The sequence below is a fragment of the Quercus suber genome, unplaced genomic scaffold (genome assembly GCF_002906115.3).
Source record: "Quercus suber isolate HL8 unplaced genomic scaffold, Cork oak 2.0 scaffold_19, whole genome shotgun sequence".
NCBI classification, from domain to species: domain Eukaryota; kingdom Viridiplantae; phylum Streptophyta; class Magnoliopsida; order Fagales; family Fagaceae; genus Quercus; species Quercus suber.
This window is the reverse complement of record NW_027069484.1, coordinates 2163499-2185117: the sequence shown is the minus strand read 5'-3', so window position 1 is coordinate 2185117 and position 21619 is coordinate 2163499. Positions and strand designations below refer to the sequence as shown.

The 21619-nt window shown below is 32.9% G+C and overlaps 1 protein-coding gene across 1 annotated transcript; it reads left to right on the top strand.

Moving 5' to 3' along the window:
• The first annotated feature begins 7062 nt into the window (after positions 1-7062).
• On the top strand, positions 7063-8493 carry LOC112009296 (uroporphyrinogen decarboxylase 1, chloroplastic). Its single transcript, XM_065762364.1, has 4 exons — positions 7063-7193; positions 7670-7829; positions 7974-8128; positions 8244-8493. Exons 1-4 carry the CDS (start codon positions 7075-7077, stop codon positions 8407-8409), a joined length of 600 nt encoding a protein of 199 aa, XP_065618436.1. The 5' UTR covers positions 7063-7074; the 3' UTR covers positions 8410-8493.
• Positions 8494-21619: the final 13126 nt, after the last annotated feature.

Here is a 21619-nt window from a genome sequence, read left to right as displayed (position 1 = left end):
TTCGTTGTAGGCTTTTTTTTTTTTTTTTTTTTTTTTTTTTTTTGGGTCTTTGTGGAGTAAAGAGTTGTTGCTCAGTTGCTCTGTAATTTTTATGTGGGTACTAGGTATTGTGCTCAGTTTCATTCTAATATGATTTGTGCATTGTAATATGATATGTGTGTCCACTTACTTGCTTTCCTTGGCTTTATATAGCCACCTAATGATCTCTGCTGGGCAATTAATTCCAAGCAAAAATATACCATTCTTTCATGACCATTTTCCTAAGAAATTGGTAGTGAAGAACTTGTTGTTTGGTTTTGGGGTAAGTGTAGTAAAGAAGGGTGGGTAGCGAATCTGGTGCATTGGTAGTATATGTCAGGTGTGGGTCCCAATTTTTTGAGTTTTTGGAGTTGAAAACAGAACCGGGTTTAGGTGCCAAACCGGCTTTGGAGATATTTGGTGATTTTTGAGTGATAAAAAATGAGTTATGGAGTGATGAGTGATGAGTGATGATATTTGAGTAAGGAGTGATGAGTGATGGTTTTTTTAAAACCAAACAACCCCTAAATGTCTCACATTATGACGTTTTGAGATATGAGAAAATCAAATACACTCACACACAATCATAACTGCTTGATGGAAGACGATCACCTTCGAGGTACATCCTATAACTCCCACATCTCCTAGAAACACGCTTACAACTATAATTAAAAGCATTTTGATTCTTTTTGCTTTTGTTTTTCTTTGCATATTTTCTTTTTGAGCATATCATGTATGGGCATATAAGAGGGAGAAAATAAATACCCAATTATGTAAGCTTAAACATCACAAATTTGCTATGTCGAAGCATACGAATGTTATTCATGATTGGTAGGCTTTAGTGGTAAGATGGTTACTTATGTCTTTCTCTTAAGATTTTTTAGTCATCCCCGTCAAAAAGAGTGATATGAGTGTTAAGTATAAGAGATTACTTAATCGTACTCATCACAAATACAAGCCACAAAACTCACTTGCTTAGTTGTGCATTGAGATTCTCATCTAAGCTACAAAAGATACAAATTTTAGAAAATTTTGTTTCAATGGCCATCCAAAATACACAAGTACCAATATACACAAAACACACACTGTTTTTGTGTTTTTCTGATTTTTAATTTTTTTTTTTAATTTTTATGAAAAACAAAATAGAGCAAAACTGAAAATAAACAAACAAAAACATGTTAAACAAAGCAAAGTATAAAAACTAGATGCAAATGCATGTGGAATGAGGATAAGGGGGAGAGATCACTCCATGGAGATTACACCAATGTTTTGGCGTAGGAATTCAAACTGTTTGCTATCAAGAGGCTTAGTGAACAAATCATGCTTCTGATCATTAGTATGGATGAACTCAAGAGTGAGTGTGCCATCTTCAACAAGCTCTCGAATGAAGTGGTGTCGAATCTCTATATATTTTGTTCAAGAATGTTAAACAGGATTTTTAGAGATGTTAATGGCATTGGTATTGTAACAATAGATGGCAAGATGTTCTTGACAAATACTATAATCAAAGAGGAGTTTTTGCATCCACAGAAGTTGAGTGCAACAGCTACTAGCAATAAGGTATTTAGCCTCAGTAGTAAGGATGGCAATTTTTCCTTGCTCCACTTAACCCGCCCCTCCCTGCTTTGCTCCGCGCGGGTTTTCCCCACCCCGCAAAGGTGGTGGGATGGGGATAGGGTAAGATTTTAGCCTTGCACCATGGGACAGGTCGGGGATGAGTTTAGACCACCCTGCCCTGCCCCTTCCCTTCCCTGCCCTGCCCTGCATTCTCAAGAGTTATAATTATAATTTTTTTTTATACCTTAAAATCCTACTATTTAAACACACATATCGATATTAGCTTATTTTATTCTTCCCAATGTGGTTCTTTGCTTTTATTTAGTCATGCGTTATAGTATGAGATTTATTTTATTTTTATTTTATTTTTTATGATTGTCTTGTTAAACACTTGGATATATTATTCAATTATTTCTAAAAATTTATTTGATTTGATGGGATAAATTTAGTTGTAATTTCAAGTATATTTTTATTAATGAAATAGGTTTCATTAAAAAAAAAAAAAAGGTACTAGTTGTAGGGAAATTGATATTCTATTTTCTTGGATAAGGTTACAGCCTCATTCAAAGTATATAGGGTTTGTAAGGATACCTGATCTCGGATGGAAACTCGTAACCCGTGTACAAATCTGGATATCCGTTGATCTTCAGTTTCCTCCAAATCATTGCGATTCGCCAACCTGTCAAACTCCTCCATGTACTCATTAACTGTCCGCGTACCCTGCCTGCAATCCTGGTACTGTCTGAACAACTCCTACTGGTAATCTGGTGGTAAGAACCGATCTGCCATTAATCTTTTCATTCTCCTCCATGATTTTATTGGAAGCTTTCGTTCACGGGTACGATTTAATTGAACACGATCCCACCAGGCAGATGCTCCTCCCTTCAATTTGTAGGCCACCAAACACACCTGTTTGTCATCTGCTGTACCCATATAATCGAAAAACTTTTTCACTTCACTGACCCAATCCAAATACTCTTCAATGGAGACATTACCATTAAAGGATGGTAATTCTACTTTCATTCGATAGTCCCTCTACTCCTGATAATCTCGGCCATTATCCCTTGCGGGACCACGATGATTTCCAAGGACTCTCTCTGCATACTCCTCGTCTTCACTATTTTCTTCGTAGTAGTCCTGCTGCCTGTTCCGGTTTGGACCACGATAGGGAGGACCACGCGCTCGGTTATCACGTCGCTCTCCGTTATCGCGATTAGGGTTTCGGTTAAGCAAGGTGGCAAGTGCTTCTTGAATCTGGTCCAGAGTTTGCTGGATGGAATCACGAAATTGTTGATGTTCATCACGAAATTGTTGATTTTCATCACGAAAATCAAGGAACTCAGCCCTAGTGAGGACTGGGTTGTTGACGTCGTCACCGCCGTCGTTGTTGTGGTGGTTACCGTCTTGCCGGTTAGCCATCAGACCAGGGTAAGTCAAGGCTCTGATACCAACTGATGTCATTGAAGCCTGAAGAAGAGCACACACGATGCTCTCTTGATGAAACAGAAACTAAACTGTTAGTCTCTGGTAGTAAACCTCGAATCCACGAGGGGTTTCCCTGAATCCACAAGGAGATAAAAACTGGAATCCACCAGAAGATAAAATTGACAAAATGTCTGTGTTTATTGATAATAGTCTATTTTGCCTCTGACGGCTACAAAACATATAAGTACTAAGAAAAAAAACGTTTAAAACCCTAATTCGCGCTAATTAAGCGATTAGGGGACAAAATTACCGAATTTTACCAAAAATGGCAAAATTGAGTTAACTGCAGAATCATAAACTACTGACCTTAAGGGTCGTCCCAAAACAGACGGGACCTTATTCTGACTTTTAAATTAAAAGTTATTAAGGAAAAACAAATATTACTATAAATAGCAAAAACACTGTTATCGGGGCCTTAGTGAAGGAATTCGCCTAAATTTTGGCGACGTTCATGGCATCTGTCATGAATCTGGATCAGAACGTCGTTTCCCTTCAACCTGCCAAATTTCATGCAATTCCGACACTGTTACCCTGATGCCCCCTACTGGCACCCCCCTTTGATCTTGCGTTGTGACTTCCTGCGCCCTTGCTGTTCAAGGAAGGCATGTGCTGTCTGTTCTACATCAAGTCTGCATTAGAATATCCAGCTAAGACATCATTGGTGTCCCCCTTGTTCCCTCTAGCTGTTTGATTTCTTTAAGGAGTTTCTTTTCCTCTGACAATGGAATGCTCTAATGTTGTATGTAGTAATGAAAAATATGGATAAAATGTTTAAGCTATTCCTCAGATAAACATAAACCACTACCTCGACCAGCATTGCTTGAATTTCGCAACTTCGCAAGAGCCTGTTGCCAAGGTTCCATCTCCTTTCTTTTCTCATCCAAGATCATCTTAATTTCCTGTTGTCATTTTTCAGAGCTCTAATTTAAGAAAGTAACCCTGTTCAATCAGACCTTTTTGCCTTCAATGCTTCAATGATCTGAAATCAGACTTGATTTTTCCTTTGGTTCTCTTTATCAGCCTGAGACAAAAATCAAATAAATGGATTTGCTTAGGTGCTGCACACTCGTCAACTGCATCCTTAGGGAAGTTGTCATCTGAAACATCATTTCCTTCTACTTCAATTGGTTCATCTCCAAGTGAACCAAATTTAATGGTCTCCCCAAGCCCTGGCTCTTGATCCAGTTTGCCATTTTCCTTCTCATGCAAAACAGTAGTGACTGAGTCCTCTTCAGCTACAGTCTCCACTGGTCCTCGGATCATCTTGGTCCCTTTTCTTGTCAAACACCCGCACCCCAACTCGTCTTCAACTACATCACAAATTTTATAATAACAAATCATAGGAAAATTGGTTTTCTTAAAGTCGTCTAGGCTTCTGCTTGGACTCAGTGCTGCTGAGAAGTCCCGGTGAACTGCAAAATGCCTCTTCAGTGCTATTAATGGCTCCTGCATCATCCAAAGGGAGGAAAAAAGGTGGGAGGGGGCGTAAGCATGCACAAGTTCTAAATGGATTTTCAACAAAGTGACATCAGTAGTGCTTGGTACAGGCAAGAGATACAAATTTCCTTGATGAGGCTTATTAGATTTTAAGAAACACTAGGAAAAAAAAGAGAACGGTTTTATGTCCTAGAAATTTAAATCAAAAGGAAAAATAGGAGAGGGGACAGAAAAAGGGCTTCATTTCTCATAAAGTTGTGAAACTTGTGTCTCTAGAAGTTTAATGTGGGTTTTTCATATTAAAATGAGAGAAGAAATTGAAGTAATTGAAAGTTATTTATGTTGTTTTGTGACAATTAAATATTATTGTCTTACTAAATTGTGGACAACAAAGGGACAAACTGTTAGTGCCTTACTGAATCTTTGAAACTTAGCAAATAATTAAAATGTATTAGTTGCATCAATGTAAATCTCTTAAGATATGTGTCATAGAATAAGGTTGGGATGGTGCTTGGATGTGGACGACTAAATTTCTTGGTTCGAAATAAGGTCAAACAAGTAAAATAGTGTCACAAATGCGAATTTGTATTGAATATATGTGTGGTACAATTCTCTGTAATTACAAAAGAGTGATCCTCTGATTCGATCTCCTTAAAAGATTTGTTGATTGGAATTGTGGTAATGTGATTTTGATTTGAACACAAGATATCCTTCAATTTGGTTGAGGGATAGATCGAAGATTGTTGAAACAGAATTACAATGAATCTCTGGCTATGAGCTTGTTAGAACTCCCTTGTTCTTCATGTTCTTCGTGTTCTTCGTGTGTTCTTTGTGTTCTTGATGTGTTCTTCGTCTTCGAAGGTTTGTGGTGGAAGTTCTTCGGGGCTTTAGAGGCTTGAATCTGTAGAGCTTCGTTGATTTGTGGTTTGTGATGTTTCTGGAGGCTTTTGAGCTTGATTCCAGTGAACTTTGAGATTTAGGAATATGATTTGGATGATTCCTCTTCGAATGTTCTTTGTATTCGAAGGTTTGTGGTGGAAGTTCTTCGGGGCTTTAGAGGCTTGATCCGTAGAGCTTCACTAATTTATGATTTGTTCATGTTTTCGGACACTTTAGGCTTGATTCCCGCAGACTTTTGGATCTAGGCGGATGATTTGGATGATTTTCCTTCGAATGTTCTTCGTATTCGAAGTTGAAGTTCTTGAAGTTCTTGGAGGCTTTAGAGCTTGGTTCCGGCAGAGCTTCTGGACTTCTGAGTGCTTCCAATGGCCTGGTCCTCCCCTAATCTCTTGATCTCCTCCTCAGATCTGATCCTCAGATCTCCTCAAATGCCTTAGGAAGGCTTCTATTTATAGGAGTTTAGGGGTAGGTAAGTGACACGTGGCGGAGCTTGATTGGTGACACGTGGCAGCGCTTGATTGGTGACACATGGCAGAGCTTGATTGGTCCGCTTATGTCATCGCCTGCACATGCTGGACTGATTGTGTCATCGCTTACACGTGCGAAGTTGATTATGTCATTGCTTACACGTGCGATGATGTGTGTTGGTTTTTGTATGACACTTGGCAAATTTCTGTTGGTTTCTGAGTAATGATAGCAAAACCTAGCAGCAATACGCGGCGCTTTGTAATTGGCTGTATTTTGTGGACTTAGTAGTGTGACATGTCAGCTTGTGATAGGTCGGGAATTTTCCCTCTCTACAGCAACATTGATACCTATAACCATGTCTGCTTACATTACTAACTTAAGGGTTGCCATGTGAATCCTGCTCACTTAAACAAATTACTTTACTTAGAAGCTTAGCTTCTCTCCACATCTAGATGCCAATATTTGTCATGCTATCAAGGAATCCTTAATGAATGCATTATCATGTCTTAGCATCGAGCATATTGCACAATATGCCCTTTCTATAAATACCCTTATATGTTTTAAGGATTCAGATCTTATAAGATTTAACTAAGGATTTTATAATTTTGCTACACATGCTTTGGGTGATTGCAACAACAACAACAAAGCCTTAGTCCCAACATTTTTGGGGTTGGCTATGGATCCTCAATAAGATTACTTAGGTTCACATGTATTTTATGCTTAGGCTGACTGCTCAAGATAAAATACTTCATATGAATTTGGTGGAATTAGATGTACCAAATCAGTGTTTTTTAAACCATAAGTTTTTGTCAAGATCATTCATAAAGTTGCCTTGGTTCCTGTTTTAATATGACATTTGCTGGTTTTACTTGTACCTGTAAATATTTTTATGTTGTCAACCCTGCTCTTGTAGTCTTATGGAATTCTTGGTACATCCTCTACTATGGAGCCCATGACAAAGGATTTGCCATCTGTTAATTTAACCTTCTTTTCCTTTATTCTCACTCATTTCAAAAGTACATATATCTGCTGATTAGTATGATATTTCCCAATGTTTGGACTCCATTTTTGAAGATAAATAGATCATCTTTTTTCATCTGTTTCTTAACCTTGATGTTTTGGGGAGGTGTAAATTTTTTCCCTTTGAGAATCAAGTATTCTATTGTACCATTGAATATTACTTGATGTTTGGACTCCATGATTTGAGATATGCAGAGGTCCTCATTTAGAGAGAGGTCAGAGACAACTGATCTCATTGTAGAAATCTCTTTGCAGCCTTGGGAAGCTTTCCATCCTGATGGAGTTATTATTTTCTCTGACATACTTACCCTCAACTGCCGTTGGTGTCCCATTTGACACAGAAGAAGTAAGGGGTCCTGTTATCCAGTCACCAATTTATTCTGAAGAAGGACTGAAGTCTCTGCATCCCATTGACTTAGAAAAACTTCATTTTGAGGGGGAATCCCTTAGGATATTGCGCCGGGAGGTACTTTCTATAGTCATTCATGCCTAGAAAGAATAACAATTGTGCCGTTTGGCATTTGTTTTACATGTAAATTATGATAGAAGGTAGTATCTCTCTTTAGTCTTGCTTCTGCTAGGTTANTAAATTTTTTCCCTTTGAGAATCAAGTATTCTATTGTACCATTGAATATTACTTGATGTTTGGACTCCATGATTTGAGATATGCAGAGGTCCTCATTTAGAGAGAGGTCAGAGACAACTGATCTCATTGTAGAAATCTCTTTGCAGCCTTGGGAAGCTTTCCATCCTGATGGAGTTATTATTTTCTCTGACATACTTACCCTCAACCTGCCGTTGGTGTCCCATTTGACACAGAAGAAGTAAGGGGTCCTGTTATCCAGTCACCAATTTATTCTGAAGAAGGACTGAAGTCTCTGCATCCCATTGACTTAGAAAAACTTCATTTTGAGGGGGAATCCCTTAGGATATTGCGCCGGGAGGTACTTTCTATAGTCATTCATGCCTAGAAAGAATAACAATTGTGCCGTTTGGCATTTGTTTTACATGTAAATTATGATAGAAGTGTAGTATCTCTCTTTAGTCTTGCTTCTCTAAGTTATTTAATTATTTATTCTTTTGTGTAGGTTGGTGGGAACACTGCTGTTTTAGGTTTTGTAGGAGCACCTTGGACGATAGCTACATATATAGTGGAAGGGTGTACAACGCGCACATATACAACCATAAAGACCATGTATCTATCAATTCATATGGCATCCGTGGCAATTGACATGGACAAGGTGTCTGTCATGACATAAAAGTGAATCTTGCACTTTTGGTTCTCGTTTAAATTAAATTGACTTTGGAACTTTCACAATAGTATTTATCTGATAGCCTTTTGTTGTTGTTGTTTTCAGAGTTGTGAAGTGTGCAGGTCGAAGGGGACACATTCTTAATTTAGGTCATGGTGTTCTTGTCGGGACGCCTGAAGAAGCTGTTGCACATTTTTTTGAAGTTGCAAGAAGCTTGAAGTATTATACACTTTATCAAGATCGAGCAGTAGACTCTAAATTGGTAATTTGAGGAGAATATTCATTAAGCACAAGTATGCATGCTTAATCTCACTTTAGCTTTGTAGTAGTAGAGGGCTTTCACTTACCCAAAACCTTTGAGATTGTGTACAATTTTTTTTTTTTTTTGTGGGTCACTACAAAAAAAAAGTTCTGTGGCCACAAATTTATGATTAATCAGTTGTATTTGTATTTGTAATTTACGATTAATTTCTTCATGAATAAATAAATTATTAATTTTTGGTCAATGATCACAAATTTAATACTCTCAATGCGGTCTGCTTTGGCTTCTGCAATCAGAGGATCTATTTTAAACAAATCCCTTTTTATAAATATTATTATAATGGAATTCAAGAAATAGTTATGTAAATAGAGTGAATGAAGTATATATGAAATGTAATATAAATAATTTGGACAATAAATGGTGTTAACATTTTTGTACGTAAAGCTGAGATCATATGTCATCAATCATGAATCAGATCTTTAATATATATATATATATATATAAATAAAAAAACTGAGCAAAGTTTGTTTTAAATAAAAGGATGTTATTCTCTAGGTTTTTTATGTGCCCACAAATACATGTACACAGATATTTGTCTCTAATTACAGGGAATTGCTTCCTTTCCTAGAGAAAGAGATTAGTATAGTGGAGTCAGAGACTCAGAGGTAATATATATGTTTTTTTTGAAAAGCTAGCTTCTGTGCAAACTAACAAACATAAACAATGCATGAAGCGGATGAATTAATTAAGAATAATAATTTTGCTCTTATAATAAATGTATTTCAGCTCGGTTTTCCGATTTATACTCATGATTTCTATTTGATTCGTCCTTCCCTCTTTGTTTTCTGCTCTAAAATGTCCTCCTCTCTTCTGATTTGGATCTCAAGTTGTCATCCTCTCAGCTGATTTAGGTAAGTTTGAATCTCTTTTTCTTTTAAGAACAGTAATATTCGTTTTGTTTTTAAAATTTTGATTGATGATACATTTACTTAATAGTGTTAGTTTTTATTTATTTATTTTCATATATATATATATATATATTTATATATGTATATATTCATTTAGATAGTTAAAATATACTAATTTTGAATAAAATATAAAAAGTAAAATAAGCAGATTGAAAAAAAAAAATTATTATATATAACTGCATATCTCACATTTTATTTACACTCAAATGACACTTAAATTCATTCTCTCATAAAATTGAGCCAGGTTTGCATGATTAAGGAAGTTCAAACAAAAAATCATGGAAATTTATTACTAAATGACCTTCACAGCAGCCCTCTTCCTTACTCACTGATATGCAAGAAAAATAAATTAACTTTTCCAAACTAAGTACATTAATACTCTCTAGAAATGTCAATTACAGCACACAAACTTTAAGATAACCGTGTAGGAAAGCATTGCTGATATCTAATTGATGTAGACACCAATGATATTGAGCTGCCAAGGTTAAGATGATTCTTACTGTAATTGACGTAAGATAACCACTTGAATATTCTTCTTAACTTGAACAGAACAGCAATGTCTAAAAGTAACAACTTGTTGTAGCTCAGCAATCCAGGCTGTAATGCTTGTCTTTTGTTTTGTGTCTTGAATCTTGATTCTTGATGGTTAAATTTGTTCGCATTTACCAGTCACACATGTGGACTTGGAAACCCTTGTCTATTAGTTCATTTAAATTTATTCCGCAACTGATAAATATCTCACAAAATTAGAATTCAAAGTCGAAAAGGAGGCCAACTTTACATGACTATTCCTTTTTTACACCATGCCAATATGCATTAAATAGTTAGCTAGTTATATATATATATATATATTTAGATAGTTAAAATATACTAATTTTGAATAAAATATAAAAAGTAAAATAAAAAGATTGAAAAAAAAATTATTATATATAACTTCATATCTCACATTTTATTTACCCTCAAATGACACTTTAATTCATTCTCTCATAAAATTGAGCCAGGTTTGCATGATTAAGGAAGTTCAAACAAAAAATCATGGAAATTTATTACTAAATGACCTTCCCACCAGCCCTCTTCCTTACCCAATGGTAGGCAAGAAAAATAAATTAACTTTTCCAAACTAAGTACATTAATACTCTCTAGAAACGTCAATTATAGCACACAAACTTTAAGATAACCGTGTAGGAAAGCATTGCTGATGTCTAATTGATGTAGACGCCAATGACATTGAGCTGCCAAGGTTAAGATGATTCTTACTATAATTGACGTAAGATAACCACCTGAATATTCTTCTTAACTTGAACAGAATAGCAATGTCTAAAAGTAACAACTTGCTGTAGCTCAGCAATCCAGGCTGTAATGCTGCTTGTCTTTTGTTTTGCGTCTTGAATCTTGATGTTTGAATTAGTAACTACTCTTTTCTTTTTTCTTTTTTTGTGTTCTTATTAATTAGTTGCTTCCAATGCTAGCTTTGGATTTGCAACACCACATCCACAACACTATCTTAGTTTTGGCTGTTTGGGGGAGGAGGGAGACCGATATATAGGCATATGGCTAGCAAGCTAGGCTCTTCCAGTTTCATCACTCTTTCATGAGTTGTGCTAGTGCCACGAAAAGTAGCACAACTTTTGCCACAATTCGCTCACGTTGCAAGTTGTGAGTGGTAAAAAGGTGATGAATTATCTCTCTTTCGTGGTTGCTTTTTCTCTCAGCAAGTAATTAATTTGTTAAATTAGGAATTTTCTTTTTTTCTTTTCATTACCTTTTTCTCTCAACAAGTAATTAATTTGTCAGATTAGGAATTTACTTTTTTTCTTTTCTTTTCTTTTCTTTTCTTTTACTCAAGGGTGCATGTGTATTAAATATTAATAATCACTGGGGTTTTGGCTGGAAGGATTGGTCATTGTTGCATGCATGCACAAGCTTTATCTTCAATCTAAATGGGTAAAAATAAAATAAAAAGTAAAATGAGTAATTAAAAGCTAAATTTTTTATAACTTTTGATATATATGCTCTAGGGTATTCAACATAAACAGACCATTAAGTCAAAATATCAATAAGTTTCCTGTTAGTATAGGTAGATTTGAACCTAATTTACTTTTTTATAACAAAAGAATTTACTAGTTGAAATAATTAGAACCATCTCAAATATAAAATTTTAAAGCTTGAAATAAAATGACTCGAGCTCACGCTCCTATCATTTTTAGCAAGTCAAATTTTGGGAGCACAAAAATGTTTGTGTTCATTTTGGCATTTTCATTCTCTTTCTTTTGGGCCAATTGAGATACGGTTCAAGGAACCGTATTTGATCGTGTTGGTGAGCATGCCACTTGGGCCTTCATAGTGTACACAACTATTTTGCTACTATTTCCATTCTTATTAATTGAAGGGCCCATGAGGAGCTTACCTTTCTCTCCCAAAAAAAAGGCCCATGAGCCTACTGCCCATAACGAACATGCAAGAAACAGAAATATAGGTTTTCTGATGAGTAAGAGAAAAGCTTGTTTGGAAAAAGATGTTCTCCATTTCATGGTCCAAATTAAATGTTTCAAAAATCTGAATGTATAAAGTCTGCAACATCACTATAATTTTAAATGATATGGCACTCTATACATTAAGAGATCTAGAAAATAAAATCTAAGCAATGAAAATTATGAAATTAACAAAATGAACAAGATTTGAAATGGAGAGGATTATGTTTTGACTGGGTTAATGTTCATTAATATCAATTTAAAATTATAATGGGTGCTTTTCAATTAACTCAACTAATAAAGTTTATTACTATCGAATTTGTCTATACAAAAATAAAAATAAAAATAAAAAGCAGGGGAGGGTCATATATTGATGTATATCATTAGTGCAAGTTTAAGACTTAAAAGAGGAACAAGACAGCCCCACACCACGCATTGTTGCAAATGAATCAAATTGTTTATGAACAGTTCGAGCTCGGCTCAAAAAAAGGATTATTAATATTCATTTGTTTAGAAAACAAGCCAAGCTCAAGTCTTAAGTTTACACTTGGTTATTAAACAAACCAATTTCAAACAAAATAATGTGTTTGTGAACAAGAACTCTATATAATATTAAATTTTTATACGTATACTTGTTTAAAGTTATATTTATATAGATTTGAAATTAGATTGAATAAGTTTATCAATAGGTTTATATGATATTAAATTATTATTTGTAGCTTATTAATGATATAAACAATAGATTCATATTTAAAATTCATAAAATTTTGAAGAGGTAAAACCGTAAAACAATAATCATAGTTTCACACTATATAGAAAAGAAAAAAGAAAAAAAAAAAAAAAGTTATCAAGTAACTCATGAACAAGCTTGAGCTTGCTCGACAAGAAAATGAGCCAAACTTGAACATAAAATCTTGTTTGATAATATGCTCGAGCTTGGCTCATGTTCAAAAAAAAAATTAAATGAATTAAGCTTAAACGTTTAATACTTGGTTCGGCTCGGCTCATTTACACTTTAACCCTACCACGCCCCTTGAAAACATACATAAATTTTCATAAAATTCAACTGCTCGTTTAATTATTTTGATTTTTTTTTTTCTTGAAAAGGAAGGACATTGACAACATCAATTATTAAAATCATCCAGAAGAAACAAAGAAATATTAAAAAAAAAAAAATTCAGTTCCCTAGAATGGACTATGAAGGCCTGATTGCCTGCGTGTTTCTAGACGTATATATAGTCAATTTGTCATGTTCTTGCCTCGTCATCCTACCTGATATGCCAAGTTTAAAACAATCAAATAATCTAGAAAGGAACAAAATATAGTTACATATACATAATAATAATAATAATAATAATAATAATAACTATTATAGCTTTTTTTTTTTTTTTTTTGGGGGGGGGGGGGGGGGGGGGGGNCTATTAATTTAAAAATGGGTGAATTAGGTATTTTCACCTCATCAAATGATGTATATAGATACCAAATTGATGATAGTAAGCTTTATATATATAATGCTGGAGACACAAATTTTTTAATAATTTTTTTTACAATTTGTTAAGGTGACAAATTTTGATTAGAATAACATTTTTTTACATGAATATTGATTACAAAAGACTATGTTAATATGTGTAAAAAAATGTCATATGTTACTCGATTTATTTATTTCAACACCTTACATGGCCCTTAGTCTAAGCATGAAAGATAATATAAGGATAGAATATTTTGGATTGATATCTTCTAAAGTTTTAAGTGTAACTTCACTCTTAAATTTTCAAAATTCTATTAATTTAAAAATGAGTGAATTCAGTATTTTCACCTCATCAAATGATGTATATAGATACCAAATTGATGATAGTAAGCTTTATATATATATATATATATATGTAGATGATTTGATAATATCAAACTCAGTTATTTTAAAATGAATAGATAGTTTAGGTACTGCATGACTCATTTTTTTGAGTTACTATAAAAAAAAATAAAAATAAAAAATACTTCCAAAAATTCTTAAGCTGATCAATATAATTGGCCAGCTATATGTATTGTTAATCACAAAATAATCATGAGTCCTGCAGTATCTTTTACTATTGTATTCATGCCAAGTTTTCCATAGGATAATGAACCCAGCCATGGCCGGCCAAAAACCAATATCTGTTGGAAATATTTTAGTGAATAAACAAGTTTTGATACAATTTCACAATATTATAGAATCACGCTACGAAAGTATTGTCCTTAGAGTTTGATTCTTGCCATCCGGAGTAAAACTCGGTGCTTTTCTTAACCAAACAATGTCACAGGATTAGACTATAGCGTCAACCTTCATGATGGACGCACTTCCACTCACGAAGGTTCAAGAACAACCCTCTATTGCCTTTTCTTAGAACAAATATAAATTGTAAAAAAATATGTGGGAGAGAAAGATAGTAGAGTTGTGTATATCTAAAATATAGAGTAGCAAAAAGACCCTTTTAGAAAATGAGTTATGACGAGAATTATATAGGCTACTTATGAATATAATAGTCTATAGTAATTGGTTACTAATAACTCTTAAAAACCCAACAGCTATATTATCAATTATTATTTAACAAATATTTTTCTCATAATTGCTCAACAACTATTTTTCTCATAATTGTCCAACAGTTACAAAATAAATAAGAATAAAAGTGTTGGGAACACACATCCACGCAAACAATATTTGCCGCTTGGAGTTGTTTAGATTAAATTGTTAAAAAAAGGAAAAGAAAAAAAAAAGGAAATGTTAACCGATATCTTGTTAGTCAACTATTTTAAGAAAGTTTTTATGAGGAAAAAAATTAATGTTTTGATATATATATATATATATATATATTTAATACAAAATTTTAAGTTCTAAAGACAAAATATAGCTATAACTTTCTCACAACAAACACCTAAATATTTGAAGCCAATCACATCTAGCTCTTTTACACAACTCACAACATCTAACCTCAACATCAAAATAGTAAGTCATTGTCGTTGCTCGATAAAAAAAGCAAGTCATCTTTCTTGTTATAGCCAACTCATATGGTTTAATATTAAATGAGAAGATGAAGTTGGAGCTAGGTAGGTGTTATTGAAATATTAAAATATATGACATCATTCTTGGTGATGTATTTGAGATGAGATGTTCTAGAGGGTTGTGGACACACACACACACACACACAGACACCAAACATATATATATATATTTATATTTATATTTATATAAACAGTAGAAGTGCAGGAGTATTTAGCTCGAAACATTAAATCAAAGAAAACAAAGAGTCTTACAAAGAATTATTAGTTAATAAAAAGTCTTGAAGCAGAATAAAGAAACTAAAAGTCTTTATTATTATTTTTTTTAATCTTGTGCTTTAAAGATTATTCAATTATCTTTTCAAAGAGAGCACGCATATGGTAGAATTTATATTTTTATATGGTAAAAAACCTAAGAATATATATGGTTCGCCTTTTCAAAAATGATATGTCAACTAGTCACTATATTTTTAGTGTGGAGATGAATGATTAGGTATTCGCGACGTTAATTTTTTTTTCTACTTTTCTCTTTTCCCAAACTAATATCATTGGCCATCTTTTTTTTTTCTTTTTGGTGAATAATATATTTTGGTCATCTTTTCTGATTTTGTGTGATAATATTTAATTAAATTCATAAGATCTGTTTCAACTTTTCTTATATCTCTATGTAAAGTCAAACAAATCCCCACCCCAAAAAAAAAACACACATATATATTATCTTCTTTGAGAGTCAAAATAAGTAGTATTTTCTTTTCTTTAGTGCTTCGTTTATTTAGGCCTAATTTATTGTTGAATTGTTTTATGGCAGTAAGCAACAGGCTACTAGGACATCAGCAATAGCAATAGCAATAGCAAGTAACGACATTAAAAAATTCGCTATAATGGCCGACATGCTTTTGAGAATGTTTTTTTTCCACATTTTCAATGATATTTGAGAAAGTGGGTGCACCTTTAAAAAGCTGAGTACCACTTATAGTTCAAACCCTTTCCAACCTTACAAAAAGATCCAATGAATAAAAGGAAAAAAAATGAAAAATCTATTGCAAGAGATGAGAATCATCAAAGAAGAAGCTGAAGAGTGAGGTAAGTAGGTTTTTAAATGACATACCAAAGGTACGAAAATATAATATGAGCCTTTAACCAGTAAATAAGGTCCACCACAATGGCACAATGAAGAAGGATAAGATTTCTCTCCATAGTGATTGCCCTCATGCCAATTGGCGCATCCGGGTGCTAGTGAAGATAAAAAAATGTTAAAAATATGATCAAAATACAAATTGCAACTTAGCATTATCTTTTTGGGTTGGAGTGCCCTTTAGAATAATTATTAACAAATTATTTTAGGAAAGTTTTGATATAAGTTTTTATTAATCAAAACTAATATGAAAAATCAAAAAAGACACTGTCAAACAAACACGCATAAATTCACATGGTTCGCACAAGTCAAATACGCAGCAAGTATAGTCATTCAACTAACAAGAGCATAATAAGTTGTTACAATGGTTGAGGTAAACAGAAAATCATAAGGTTCAGNGTTATAGCTATATTTTGCTTTAGAACTAAAAAAAAAAAAAAAAAAAAAAAGACATTCTAATTTTTTTTTTTTTTTTAATGTTTTGAAAATCATAATTTTTAGGTTTCTTTGTAGTTTTTTATTGTTTAGTGCAATATAGTAGCTTTCCCTTAACTAATCCTAAATTAACTCTAAGATTACAATACTTGCTCAACAAATAAGATGAGGATTATATTGTTTGCTCTGCAAACATATAGATAATGGTTATGTTATGAGTACCTTTTGGCCCGTAATATCTTCTAACATCTATAATTTGCATAGAATTCCAGTTTTCTTTTTTGCACCCTGTACAATGCAAATGAAAGTGTCAGTGTCATGGCTAAAGAATATATCCAATATTATGAGCTTAATAATAAGTAACTAACTTTGAGCGTTAAAAGTCCAAAGATAAGACTTATCTCTCCTATTGAGAAAGAGACTATGGTAATAAATTCAGCAAAAAGAAGAAGGAGAAGAGATTATAGGTAATAAACACAATCCACTAGTTTATCAAAAAAAGACAATACACAATAAAACGTAAAGCATAAAGTATGAAAAAAGTATCAATCAAATAATCATCAACCACTTGAAAACTTTCGCAACCAAACCTGTCTTATTCTCAATTTCTCAGGACGGAGATTTCTAAATCTATGTGCCTTTGAATCTTACGCAGTGGGATTCAAATTTGCTTTCCAGTTTTGTGAATTTTTGCGGTGGGCTTTGCTTGAGGGAGAAGGTTGAAACATTGAAATTGACTAAATTCCGGTAAGGATTTAGGCCATGTAGCCAAACGTGAATTGCACCTCACACAAAAAAAAACCACACCTATATGCCATCATACTTGGAACCCAATTGACCCACATCCTCATGTGGGTCTGGTCATCCCTTTTCATTTATGTCAATGTCCTACCTTAACTTAGAAATAACTTTATTTATTACCTGTTTAGGTATTTTCTGGCTCACTTGAAGTCCCAGCAAAGACCCATTATTCCCATTAAAAAAAAAAATAGAAATAGAAAGCAAAGACCCATTATAATAAAAATTATGTTAGAATGTACTTATATCCTTTAATCATTTCTTGACATTTAAAACTTATTATTTTTGAACCATTATTATTCATTTTTGAACCATTTATTATTATAACTATGTAAGTGTGCTATTTTTTCTGGGTGGAGTTTGTGTGCAATGCATCAATACATTGGATACATTGAAATTCAGACATTTTTTGAATCTCAATGTGTTCAATGCATTACTACACTGGACACAAATCGTGTCCTTTTTTTCTTTGTTGTGGTTTGTCACATTTATCCCATTAACCCATCTAAAAGATCTTTTTTTTGGTTAAAAATGATGTCATTTTTGGATAGAGACAGAATGAGCAATATTAACATTGTTATAATATTCGAGAGTGTAAACTGCAAGTTTAATAGTCAATAGACCCATATAAAAATGACCATAAACTTGTGTAAATAGGACTTTATAGGAAAAATTAAAAATATAATAAAATTTATGGTTGTAATAGACTTTGTGGTGTAATGGTGGTCCTTAAGGGCCCGTTTAGTTTGTGTTTTCAAACAACATTTTTTAGTTTTTAAACAGCATTTCACGTATTTCAATACACTTTTTCACCCACACATATTTCAAAAAACTACAAACAACAATTTTCAAACTACTCTACCAAACACCCCTTATATTTGCGAATTAAGAGAGACAGTATTATTGTAGAAGGCATATGGTTGTAGGGTGAGAAGGAATTCCACTATAACTTGAAGATGTAATGGAAGTTTTGTTAGTTTTAAATAGGGTGGGTTCACTCATTGTATTAGCTAGCTACGTTAATTATTGAATCACATAGTGAAAGTAAGCATGTTTAGTATAAACCCGACACGAAAGCAGTTTCTTATGGAAGGATTAAAGTTAAATTTTTTCCTGGAAATGCTTGTCCAATCCTTTCTAAGACAAAATTATTAGCAAAAGAAAGTGGAGCCCTTACTACACGTTGCTAGAATGAGTAAGCGTGCGACTCAGTGAGTGAGATAAATGTTGATGTAAGAAAATGAGGGGTGTTTGGTAGGGATATTTAAACAACAGTTTTTGTTATTTAAATAACATAACACATATTTTTATAACACTTTTTCACTCACACATATTTTCAAAAAACTTAAACAACGTTATTAAAACAACATTACCAAACAAGCCCTGAATTTCTATGGTCATATACAAAAAAATAATCTTATAAACCACAAAAACAACAACCACCAAATCAATAAATAAAGCAAAAAACAATAAAAACACACATTTAATTGGTGACAAAAGTGCAAATCTAGGGAAATGTCTATAAATGAAAAACCTTTATAAGTGTGACACACTTTAAATAAGGCAATACATTATAACTTGAAGATGTAATGGAAGTTTTGTTAGTTTTAAATAGGGTGGGTTCACTCATTGTATTAGCTAGCTACGTTAATTATTGAATCACATAGTGAAAGTAAGCATGTTTAGTATAAACCCGACACGAAAGCAGTTTCTTATGGAAGGATTAAAGTTAAATTTTTTCCTGGAAATGCTTGTCCAATCCTTTCTAAGACAAAATTATTAGCAAAAGAAAGTGGAGCCCTTACTACACGTTGCTAGAATGAGTAAGCGTGCGACTCAGTGAGTGAGATAAATGTTGATGTAAGAAAATGAGGGGTGTTTGGTAGGGATATTTAAACAACAGTTTTTGTTATTTAAATAACATAACACATATTTTTATAACACTTTTTCACTCACACATATTTTCAAAAAACTTAAACAACGTTATTAAAACAACATTACCAAACAAGCCCTGAATTTCTATGGTCATATACAAAAAAATAATCTTATAAACCACAAAAACAACAACCACCAAATCAATAAATAAAGCAAAAAACAATAAAAACACACATTTAATTGGTGACAAAAGTGCAAATCTAGGGAAATGTCTATAAATGAAAAACCTTTATAAGTGTGACACACTTTAAATAAGGCAATACATTATAAAAGGAGTTTACAATCTAGAACAAAATCTTTATTGCCTAAAGGCTCTACAACTTTAGTAGATGAACTCTTTGTTGTGACTCACAGTCGCTTTGGAATGTTTGAACTTATCGTACTTGGACTCCTTTACAAACAACACTCATGTGTTTATGTTCAAAATCTCTAATAGACTCTAGATCACCTCCTCTAAGATTCGATGTTTCTATGAATTCAATGGGATGCAATTTCAAGCTATTTGATTACAAGTATTTGATATACATCAATATATAAGTATTGTGTTTCCAACATAAATGTTTAGATTCAAATCTTTTTTCTCTAATTATCCCAAAAAAAAATGTAAAGAAAAAGCAAGAGAAAGAGGTGAGACAAAGAAAAGAGAGAATAACCTGACTTATAATTATTAATCAAGTAAAATTGACCAATAATTGTGAGTTAATTTATAACAGGTCTCCTATTGAAAACATGTGTTAATGTGGAATATAAGATCCCATTGATGCCTGAAATATACCAATCCTAATTGAACTAATGTTTGGATTTTCGAAAGAGCATTTAGGCTTTGAATAAAAATTAAAAAAAAAAAAAATAGAGTACTCAGACTTGCAAGACATCATTGAATGGGGAAAAATTCACAATCCCACAAATGATTGACCCTTCAAAAGTAAATATGCTTTTGCCACCAAAAATTAAAAAAATAAAAGTTAAAAGGAAACATTTGAATTAAATTAGAGTTTTTCTAATAGTAAATTTCCCTATATAATGACAGAAAAGGAAAATATCATATTATTTGTATTTCTTTTTTCACACAATAATTTTTTTATTTTTAATTTTTTTTTTCAAATAAAGAGAGTGAAATGGGGAATATGTGGTAGCTTAGTGGCCATTTGGTTACCAAGATTTGGACCAAAAATCACCATTGCAATTTCAAATCTTGATTTAATGCATTTGGTAAAAAATTTACAAATTGTACTTTTTGGATCCTATTATCCTACAGCAAAGAAAAAGGTTTATTCAAAAAGTGAACCAAACTACCACTTTAAAAAAGATGAACTGACAGTGGTAGGCCATAACTTGTTTACACACGCATTACCCTTATACCTATCAAGCTTGATTGCCGCGAAAATTGTTTGTCCTTTTTGTTTGTATATTGTGGGCCTTGTATATGATAATAAATGGTTTTGTATTTGACTATTTCTGCTGCCGTCTACTTCTTCTTCTTTTCTTAGCTTTTTGTTTCTTTCTTCTTCTTTTTTTACTCACATTTTCTCCATAAAAAGAGTAATAAAAATAGTATTTTTTAAATAAATAAGTTAAAAATCTATGTGAGTTTTAATTAATTTAATATATTTTTTTAATCTTGAATGTGAAATTTACAATTCAGAATTAAATCTTGCTTTCAATTAAAACAGCTTATTGATTTCTTGATCATGGTAATTAAAAAAATCATTAATAATTAAAGAACAGGCAAAAGTAGATTCAAGTAGTATATAATATCTAAACAAAAAAACAAAAACCAAAAAGTCCTTAAAATCCCATTTAAAAGGAAAGCCTTCTAGATGTATTCGCACGTGCCAATCACTATCAGTTTGAGAAACTCTGGATTCCTTTCTCTCTCATGACATATCAAAATATATAGACATTTGAATTATCTGTACCAGCAGGGAGTATATTTTAATGTTTTAGGACAGGGACAAAAACAAGACAGCTTCTAGAAGGTCCCACACGTGCCAGACTAATCACACCCACACAGTGTCTAGAAGGAAAAGACCAATTTAATTTTTGGCCTTTGCAGGACAAAAAAGTAAACATTTCAAAGAGGAAAACAGCTACAGCTTCTAACCTTCTAGAATGCCTCACACGTGCCAAACTACTTACAGTCCTACACACACAAAATGGTATTAGGTGTTTCAGATGTTTGTATTTTCATATTTTGTATTTTCTCCACACACACCAGTGACTAGAAGGGAAAGACCCAATTTATTTTGGCTTTTTTGCAAGTACAAACTGCAAAGTATATTTCAGATAGGAAAACAGCCACAGCTTCTAGAATGCCTCACACGTGCCAAACCAATCACAGCCGCAAAGAGCGTCCAAAACACAAAGTCTAGTATTTCATTATAATATTTTCACAGCAAAACTTAGGTATAAGTTTTTATTAGTTTTAATTATCCAAAAAAAAA

Bases quoted from the DNA above. Each gene is read 5' to 3' on its own strand.
- LOC112009296 (XM_065762364.1), top strand. From the start codon at position 7,075: ATGCAGAGGTCCTCATTTAGAGAGAGGTCAGAGACAACTGATCTCATT. The intron at 7,194-7,669 runs CCTCAACTGCCG...CTGACATACTTA, and splicing joins ATTTTCTCTGACATACTTAC to CCCTCAACCTGCCGTTGGTG. The intron at 7,830-7,973 runs GTACTTTCTATA...TCTTTTGTGTAG, and splicing joins TTAGGATATTGCGCCGGGAG to GTTGGTGGGAACACTGCTGT.